Source organism: Anneissia japonica, unplaced genomic scaffold (assembly GCF_011630105.1).
Source record: "Anneissia japonica isolate Jap-2015-1 unplaced genomic scaffold, ASM1163010v1 scaffold1764_len714935_cov166, whole genome shotgun sequence".
Classification (NCBI taxonomy): Eukaryota; Metazoa; Echinodermata; class Crinoidea; order Comatulida; family Comatulidae; genus Anneissia; species Anneissia japonica.
In genome coordinates, this window is record NW_022757468.1 from 318,309 (window position 1) to 328,968 (window position 10,660).

The window sequence follows — 10,660 nt, forward strand, 5'->3', positions numbered from 1 at the left end:
TGTTTCAGTTGTGGAACAAATGGTGACCCTGCTGCAAAATGATGTTCTTGTGCAAAAAACTTAAATAAAGGCATTTCCCGTAAGAAAAACTTCAGTGCTTTTCCGTAACTAAACCTTTATAATGTAATGTTTATAGGAACTAGAAGAAAACCAAGAGGTTGTGTGTACCTATTGGGAATTTACGAATAGGTATGTACAATAGTTTTAAAATAATTATTTTAGTTATTCTTACCATTTTTTTTTTATAGCGAGGAAGCCATATTTCTGACAGGATATTATTGTCCATATATTACATTACACTACATTACATGATTATACGCTACAATAAATTGATTTCATTATTAATTAATAGACCTACGTCTAATAGGCCTACATCCACAAAAGTAAAATGAGACGATCGATAAAACAACCAGAAAATACTTGCAACAGCTTTGCTTAAAACATATGAAAGTGTCTTTTTTTGTTTGTTTAAGTACGAACGGTGGGGTGTGGTCAGAGAATGGTTGCTGGGTTGCATCAGTACTGCTGAATCAAACGACTTGTCATTGTACACACTTAACTAATTTTGCAATTCTTATGAGAGTTGACAAATCACCCAAGGTGAGATAACAAACAAATTATTATGTATGTTAGTTCAATCAAAAAAAAAAAAATTCATGCATTTATAAATTAATCAATTAATCAGTTTATCCATCAATCAATAAATCAGTATAATTCATTCATTCAATCAATCGTTCGTTCGTTCTTTTGTTCGTTCCTTTGTTCGTTCATTCATTCATTTATTTATTTATTCATTCATTCATTCAATCAATCATCTATTCTTCGATTCGCTTATTTATGTTTTTTCTGGTATACCATTCTACAAAAACTGTACAAAACTACACAGTTTAAGCATTGTTTATAGCATACAAACAAACGTCATTAATAATAAATATATTAAAAGTGAGGGCTAAGGTGTTTTTAGCCACTATGTATGCGCTGAAACGTGGAGATCCGTTACTAACCCTTGGTACCCAGGTCATTTCCACCCGGAAGCAATATCTTACTCTTTCGAAGAGTGTACTGCGTTATTTATCGTGCACATCGGCCAGGTTGCTAAGGGACCAACGGCTTAAACGTGTAATCCGAAATATGATGCGTTGTGAAACCCTCCGGTTAAAAACTAGGAGGGCAGTGCAAAAATTGAACCGGGGACCAAGGTTGAGTAAAGAAGCCTGCAGTTCAGCTCGGACACAGTAGCTACCGCCAACTTAGAGTTGCTTTTGGGTGTGTCGATGGATAAATGATAGATAGGTAGATAGATAGATGGATCAATATATTCTTTAATATCCCTGAATATTTGTTTTTAATCATCTCTCTTTATCTTATAGGTACTTTCAATTGGAAATACTATTGCACTGGATATTCTAACGTACTTGCTGACATCACTCTCCATCATCTGTCTCCTTCTGACTATTTTCACTTACGTTTGGCTCAAGTAGGTTCACCACATTGCACGACTACGAGAGTTTGCACAATACAGAATTGATATAGTATAGAGAAATGGTGGTGATGACATCATCGAATGTTATGAGTTGACCTAATGAAAAAATCATTAGTCATATAATACACAGAGAAAAGCAACAATATCGTTATGTTATGCATGATACAATAGTCATCCATGATGGCATTGACGATAATAATGCTAATTCTCTTTTCATGACAACTATAAGTAACGATAATAGTAAATGTGATGATAGGATTAATGATGATGATGCTGATTATGATGACGACGATGATGACAGTGATAATGATAACGATAATGATGATGATGACACTGAAAATAATGATTATTTATAAAGCCTGAAAATTGTTATGCTTATAACAATAAAATTAGTTATATTATTAACGCTGTTTATTTCGATGTGATTTTGCGTCAGGAACATATCATAGGAGTGATGTTTCGCCCTATGAAGATGGCATGATTACAAATGACGGTTAATATTATTAATGTAATGATGATGATAACTACAAAGGTGATGATAATAATGCTGATTATGATGATTGAAGATGGTGAAAGTGATAAAACTGATGCTGCCGTTTAATATAGTTATTATTCGATTTAACGATAATCATAATAAAATGGACACTTATATTTTGCTCGCTTATAGAGTTTGGCGAACGAGGCGAAACATCATCCACATTAATCTGGCCGCATCGTTGGCATTGGCACAGTTTCTTTACATTTGCTTTATCGACGGTACTAGCACTAGGGTAAGAAGAGTATAGTACTAAATTCGACAAAAATATTTTGTATTAGGCCTATCAGTGAATAAAGCTATTCTTTCGTACATGATCTATCCAATAAAAATGTAAACATTCTGAATTTGTATTATCCATTTTATTATTATTACCATTAAAAAATAGAATTAATAATTGTTTGATCAAAGTTAGAAAAAATTTCATTTCCTTTTACAAGGCGGGTTGCACTTTTATCGCCATACTTCTACAATACCTGTTTACTGTCAGTTTTGCGTGGATGTTGCTGGAAGGTGTACATCTTCTTATGAATTCTAACATTAATCTTCAGCATAGAAATCCAAAGGGTTATCTTTATGTCATATTCGGCTGGGGTAAGTCAATCATGGTCACTTGTTATTGTAGTAAAATATCAATAATTATGTTCACAAATAAAGTTTGGTAATTAAATACATATATATAATCTTGTTATTTTTGTATTTTTCAAAACATTGATATAAAGAATAGTATTAATTTTATTGGTGTTTTAACTATTTGGTGTTTGTCATACGCTCATAAATATAAATGTGTGTCGTTGGAAGAAATATTTAGGTAACTAAAAACGTATATATAATGTGTTATCTTGTATTAATATTAATATCATTACATCATTTGAGACTTTAAGCAGTGATGTATCCATCAGACCTCCCTGTAGTAATTTGCATACAATCATTTGCTTGTATGTTCCTTGGTTTTGGCACTCTGTTGATCGACCATACAAACCAGGCCTATAATTGGGTTGTTTAAGCTTCTATTCGTCACAGCGCCACTAGTCACTATTAGTTTGACCAAAGATCTTTGGTTTGACTTAGTTCACTCGGTGGTAGCGCTGTACGGACATAATTGTAACCAGAGCCATAGATAGAAAGAGTTGCGACATTGAGAATTTTGAAGCCATGTGTCAAACGCGATGCGCGTTCTGTGTCTAACGTGATGTGTGTTCCTGTGTATAATATTGTATAATACAATTATCGGCCTCCTGTATAGTTTAATTCCATTTAATGTTTTTAGCAGTCGAATTTCATGTAACTATATTTATAGACTTTTTTTTTATGATTTCACTATTTATATCCAATTTCATATCATAAATATTGTAATAATTTACTATTTTTAAGCAGTTATTTAATCCTCGCCAATAGACCGAGAGAGAGAGCCCTTCGATGGCAAGCATTCTTCAATTAGGCAATCCTGCCATATAGACCCTTAAGTAGCTCCTGTTGTTTTTGCAAATAAATGATATGTGACGAGCAGCAAAAATTATTTTAATATGTATATCAAAATGTAATTAAAATCCGTATATAGGGTATATAGATTGTTGCTCTTTAAATTTGAATATGAACGAGCCCTATACAAATCTTATGTTAATTATTTTATTATTATTATTTATAAATATTAAAAGAGTATAGGTCAGTTGTCCGCAATATATAAACTGTGCTTTGCTGTAAATGTTATAAATTGTAAGTGTTAAATGATATACAGAATCTGTGATATATTCAACTTGTGTAATTGTGTAACGTAAATTTTATAGTATTAAAAGTCTCGCCTCTGTTTTAATATTGTATTATGGCTGCACAGTATGTTACTTTTATGAACACACTGCAAGAGCGTGTCCGCTGTTTTAAAAGCGTCGTTTCCAAAATAAAGTCATAATAATTATATATAATAGTATGCAATAGAAACAGCAAATCATTTTTAAGATTATAAAACATCACCTTTATTTTCATTGTCATTCGTATTTATACAGGCTGTACAAACAATTGAAATTAAGAAGAACCATTTTTAAATATTTTTTAGCGAACAACTTTTAAAGGTCGTCAGAAAAGGGTGAATTTATTTAGCTTAAATATTTTTCCGAACGCATCTAGGCGAATGAGAAAATAAAAATAAAATTTTAATGATGAACGTAAACAGTGTAGGGGAACGAAGAGCGTAATAAAATACATACTTATTAGTTAATTTACATTTTTCGTGCCCAAAAATATAATTATATTTTTATTCGAAATCACCATTATTTGCGGTCGGAGGTTCGCTAAACAAGATATAAAAAAAGTCTCGCCTAAACATCTTCAATTGATTAGTGAAATTATGCCTATTTTATTTTTTTAACTACTTTCCTCATAGGCAATTAAGCTTTTGCTTGATAGTTCAGCCGTTTTTATGTGTGATAACAGAACCTAAATCGAGGTAAGGCTAGGCCTAGCCTAGCAGCGCTGGATATTCTAATGTTTTCGGCGCCTACGATATATCTTCTCACGACCTATCGCAAAATCAAAATGAAAAATTCATCCGCATTTATTTTTTGTGTGGAACACAAAAAAATCAAATTTCAGTCTTATTTTACTTTTTTTTTTCATTCTTAGGAATGTCTAAATTCAGTTAAACTAGCAATTCCGTATTATATTTATAAATCTTTATAACCATTATACAAAAATTAGATTTTTCTTAAAAACTGAAATTTTGCCGGGAATGGGGCTGTATGGTTTCACATTCCTTGACTTATGTTATGGAATGAAACTTCGTCGATTTCTCGAAACATTGTTTCTATTTCTTTAATCATGTCGAAGACGGGTTGAGAAACATATATTAAGCTGTCGCCAACATAATCTTTCAACTTCGTCAGTTTGGAAACTGCAGTTGATGTTGGCGTTACGAGTGTGAAGGCAAGGCAAAGGTCACATTGGGATTGATACTTCTTTTCGAAACACAGTATCCGGCTAAGTAGTAAAGACTGTTAAGTTCAGACACACTATTTGTATTTAAGTACCGATACGCATCCTAATGGTTAAATTGCCTATTTAACTCTCTGTTAGATTTATCTGGTATCCATAGGGGGAAACTAAACCAATGAAGAGGGTTACCATTACCATTAATTAAAATACGTCGGGTCTTCAGTCTTAGTTAATTAATAATGTGACGAATTAACAGTAATTGAAAAAAATTCTAATTCATTCCAATAATTTACGCGAGTAGGCCTATGGAATTTACGCGAGCACACACGCGCGCAAATATTCGATTATATATAAATTCTGATATGCTGTCCAATTATAAAATATAATTAAGTGTGTGAAATTAATATGCATTGTACGTAACACATATACTTTGCATGTGTTCATCGGGAAGATTATGACACAAAATGGACGGTGTGTACCACGTGACTTTCGAAAACCAAGGAGCGGAATGTCGCAACTCTTTATATATATGGCTTTGATTGTAACTAGAGTCTCTATAGGAACTCTAATTGCAACCTGATTGTAACTGAACAGACTGTAAATTACGACATGGAGCAGGATTCGATGGGTAATTTATATTATGTTGGTATTATATCGTTTAACGATTTATGAAATCTTAGATAGTTTTCAATAAGGATAAAAGTAGTTTTTATTAAATGGTTTTTTTTAATTTATATATTCACTAATGTTTTTAAGCAGCCAACTTTACTTTTTGCATTATGGTTCTGATGTAATAATTATTTTTAAAGAAAATATGAAACTTGACCTATTCTGCATAGAAATAATTATTTACATATAAATTATTTTTTATTTAATTTGATATAATATATGAATTAAACTCAGTTATTATTATTTGCTTTAACCTCAAAGGTCCGCCTCTAGTTATTGTGTTAATTGCATTCTTATCTAAGCCATCAAGTTATGGAACTGCACAATCGTGAGTTTTTTTTTTCAACATATGCATTTATAAACATTTCACCTTTATCGATTTTGTTTTAATTTTCTATGTTCGTTAGCCCTTTAATTGATTCGCAATAAATTCATTCAATGTCTTCTTTGTTGGTAACATAATTTAAACCAGTTTATTTTTGTTATTACCAATATTGATGTCAGTGTTTTTTTTTCGTTTGTTTTAGGTGTTGGCTAGATACATCAACAGATATTATCTGGGCCTTTGTCACGGTCATCCTTTTAGTGATTGCTGTAGGTATTTTTGGACAATAATGAAGATGACGACAACGCTGACAATGATAATAATATTGATGTTAATGAATAAAAATAATCATAATCATAATTTGTTTGAATAGAGAATAATTATATTACTTGAATTTTGTAAATCCATGATAAACTACCGTATACGATAACTACAATTCAGTAATATATGGTGACGCAAAATTACACAGCACTGCTCTTGTGTACGACTGTGTCATCGATAACTCCATTGCGTCATATTGACGACACTTGTTTCTTTCGAAGGGAAACATATTCATTCTATTGGCTGTTATCAAGACGTTCGTGAGCCTTAAAGTAAATGCGAGCAAAAGCAGGAAAGAACGGATGAGGTACGGTATGTTTGCAACGGCACATAATTGAGTAAGAATTTGGAATGAATTAGTCAATCATCAGCATTATTATCAAAATTGGTATTACAGTAATACATCATTCGCATACTCAACATCAACATTTATTTATTTTATTTTATAACATCATTATCAACACTTCTGTAATTCTGTTAAAATCGTGATCCTCATCCTCAACATTACCATGACTCTTTTCCTCGTTATCATCATCATCTTTATCTTCCCTGTCATCGTCATCATCATCATCATCACCATGATCATAATTATCGTTATCATTATCACTATCATCTTCAAAATGATTTATCATCATAATCATCATATAAAATCGGGCACACACTGCGTCGTGCGAGTTTTTTTAATTATATAATTTATATAGCGCCTATCACAATCCGCAGATTATACAAGGCGTTGGCATCATTATTTCCCTGGTCACTGGATACTGAGTTGGCAGAACCGCACATTGTGCAACCTCTGCTCCCTGGGGAGTATCCTTGGTCATTGCTGCATTTACGCTCACGACCCATACATTCAATGCCATACCATATCCTACCAGGTACCCATTTATACTCCTGTGTGGCTAGAGGCAAACGTAAGTAAAAGTGCCTTGCCCAAGGAAACAAGCAATGCGACGAGCATCGGTCTCGATCTCACGATCAGAAATCCAACACCTTTACACGCTGCGCCACACGCTTGACGACGCGACGCCGTCTACTGATTGTCGATGGCAAATTGAGCGGAATGTGAAAACGATCCGATGCGTGCGGCTCCGACGTGTGCGTTGCGTTCTCCGGAGTCGGTCCAGTGTGTACCCGGAATAGTATAGGGCCTATACACAGACAGATAGAACCGTCAATATTTTAATTATTTGTAGAAACAGTATTCGTGCGGTCTTATTGATGATACCATTGATGGGTTTGACCTGGGTATTTGGATTGATTGCATCATTTGGCGATACGATTTTTTTCACATACATGTTCGTGATCTTTAACTCATCACAGGTAGGTACTATTTCTTTTCAACTTTTCATCACTTATCATCATATTGTATCAGTTGCACACTGTCTCCCTCAGTGGCGCATTTAGACTTTTTGAAATGGGGCTGATGAGAGGGGGTGAATGGGGAATACTATTGTTATTAGGCCTATTATCTTCTCTTTTTTTTTTCTTTTTTTTTTTGAGATTTCAGGGGAGCGGAGGGCGTAATAGAAATAAATACAAAAACAGCCTTTTATGAAATTTTCATCTTTTCGTAGCGGAGGGTGCGCTAATTGGCCAAAAATACAATTTTATTTTGATTCAAAATCACCAATCCTGCCGGTCGGAGAGTTCGCTAAACAAGGAATAAAAAAAAGTCTCGCCTAACTGTTAATTTCAGAACGTATTCAATTGTAATTTTATAATGTCAATGACTGTACACGCAAAATACACTCAGTCGGTCTTTAAATTTGGAGGAATCTTATATAATCCACTTTCTTAGGACTTCATTCTATTACGTTAAAAAACATGTTTGTTGAGAAATTATTTAGATATGTTATTCTTTGCAGGGGATATTCATTTTCTGTCAGCTTATAGTATTCAATGATGAGGTAAGTAGGCCTATAAAGTCGAAGTGTTGAGAAAAACACCTCTGCCGCAGTGGTGGCGCACGGTTCTAAAACACTTATAAGATCTTTGATGCCCACACAGATTAATAGGGGATGATGTGAAAGTTATGGATGATGGCCTACCATAGTTTCTACTCACAATCAAAAATGTATAACCTTTGCAATGTCTTTCCTTTATAAAATCTCATATTAAATTACATTATGATGGCGGGCAGATTCACTCATACACTGTCACAACTAAACTAAGGCACCAGGGGATCATCTTTTTCTCACTGAATCTGTCGAGCCTCCTTCTGAAGGTGCTTCAATTCTACTACCTTCGAAATCTAAGTTACCGACCTTTATGCACATTTTAATAATAATAATAATAATAATAATAATAAATAATAATAATAATAATAATAATATGGCCAATTATTATTATTTATATTGAAATGAGGCTGAAGGTGGGTTAGGCCTACTATTATTATTATCTTATTTTTGGAGATTTCAAGGGAGCGGAGGGCGTAATGAAAATAAATACAATAAATGTTTTTAATGAAATTTCCATTTTTCCGTAGCGGAGGGTGCTCTAATTGGCCAAAAATACAATATTATTTTTTTTCAAAATCACCAGTTTTGGCGGTCAAAGGGTTCACTAAACAGGTATAAAAAGGTTATTTTAGCGTGTATTTTCTGATACTTTGTCATCCCTTCCATTTGAGACGTTTGAAAATAACAATATCGATGTAAACGGTAATCACATTGTGAAACGCGTTAAAATAACCAAAATACGGTTAATATTCACTCGAATGTTACTACAATTATATCACATCTATTCTATATTATTATATATAAATATTTAATATTGTACCGCAGATTCGCCGACTTTATTTCCAGTACTACAAACGAAATGTATCAATACCAACGGTTTCCCGACATGAACGAAACCACAGAAGGGAGGGCAGGACCAGCACAGTTCAGGTATGACGTCATGTTATATAACATGTGCGTCCATTGGTTGATCATCATCATCATTATCATCACCATTACTACCTGAACTATTATTACAGTAATTTCTGCTTTCTCACCAACTCTATCACGATTTACACCATGTATTTTGTTTCAGATACCGCCAATGAGAAGACATTTTAAGATAGGCATGTATATTATGTATTCGTTTCTAATTAGTTCAGTAGAATAAATAATAGAATTACTCATGTATCCAAGGAGGTTGATGTTTGTATGTATTATTTGAACTTGTATCATTAGTCAACCCATGAGAGTCCCACCCTAACTAGAACCGATGATGATGATGACATTGATGATGATTATGATGATTGTGATGACGTCAACAACGCGGACAACGATTATGACGACGATGGTAATGATAATGGTGTTGATGGTGAAGATGATGTTGATGATGATGATGATGATAATGATGGTGTTGATGATGAGGACGATGACAATAATAGTGATGATAATAATAATAATAATTATTATTATTATTATAATTATAATATAACAATAACAAAAAACATTTACATCACGTGCTAAAGCTAAAAAAGATATATTGTGACCAACAGAGGGAACTGTAATAATAACTGTTAAAAGAAATGAAAGAAGAGTATAAATTATAATTGAAGGAAAACAAATCCTGATGATTGCTAATACTATATATATGACTTTTCCACAGGTTTAATACATGCTTGGTGAAGTGCAAGAATTTCATTAAAAGGACGAGAACTAAGTGTGGGTGGTCAGGAGCCGCTTAAAACTCTCTCGGTAGATGGAATGCAAAGGGGGGGGGGGGAACAATCTTTCAGAACCGGTGCAAAAAATTAGGGATTTAAAGAGATTGTTATACTGTACTTAAGCATAAGAGCCTAAGTATAACAATCGCTAAAAAGTACAGATTTTACCTCAAAGGACTGCGTTTTCTCCCACCTATAACGCTCTTCCCTTTACCCCACCCACTGGAGCTACACCTTTTAAAAACCTACATGATACATAGCAATATCAATGACACTGTATGTGTTCTGCATTGTTAATAGGGAGCCTTTGGAATCACTATGTGTATGTTACAATGTACCGACTTGGTGAAATCCGTATGCTTAATTCTATGTGCTGTCTGTGAGCATCACTGGTACGAACGTGACGGAATCCAGTTTTGCTTTAACTGGTGCTACCAATATGTAGAATGTCTTCTTTTAATTATTATGTATTATTTGAAGCCGAATTAAATGATAATTTACTGTACTATATTTAATATGGGATACTATTTTTAATATTCTAATTGTGTAGATACGGTAAGCTTGATATGAAGCTCTTTACAAGTGTATGTTCTTTGTGTGGTTTATTTTTGTATTTTGATTTTCTTTTCTTTTTGGTATTTTTTATCATGTAAAGCGCATTTGAGCATGATTTATCATGAATTATAAATGTGCTTAATAAATAAATGAGAAAAAGCCAAATATAAGGCTATTTACTTT

The 10,660-nt window shown here is 33.2% G+C and overlaps 1 protein-coding gene across 1 annotated transcript in view; it reads left to right on the forward strand.

The window, feature by feature from the left end:
• The window catches only part of LOC117124783 (latrophilin-like protein 1), a 26,204-nt gene extending 15,567 nt beyond the window's left edge, over window positions 1-10,637 (forward strand). Inside the window, exons 8-20 of the mRNA XM_033271113.1 lie at window positions 137-189; window positions 474-600; window positions 1,371-1,477; window positions 2,151-2,253; window positions 2,459-2,612; window positions 5,877-5,943; window positions 6,143-6,209; window positions 6,483-6,568; window positions 7,458-7,584; window positions 8,130-8,171; window positions 9,048-9,152; window positions 9,298-9,328; window positions 9,865-10,637. Of these exons, the coding sequence (XP_033127004.1) occupies window positions 137-189; window positions 474-600; window positions 1,371-1,477; window positions 2,151-2,253; window positions 2,459-2,612; window positions 5,877-5,943; window positions 6,143-6,209; window positions 6,483-6,568; window positions 7,458-7,584; window positions 8,130-8,171; window positions 9,048-9,152; window positions 9,298-9,328; window positions 9,865-9,884 (1,089 nt within the window). The 3' untranslated portion in view covers window positions 9,885-10,637. The remainder of the gene's footprint in view (window positions 1-136; window positions 190-473; window positions 601-1,370; window positions 1,478-2,150; window positions 2,254-2,458; window positions 2,613-5,876; window positions 5,944-6,142; window positions 6,210-6,482; window positions 6,569-7,457; window positions 7,585-8,129; window positions 8,172-9,047; window positions 9,153-9,297; window positions 9,329-9,864) is intronic.
• Window positions 10,638-10,660: the final 23 nt, after the last annotated feature.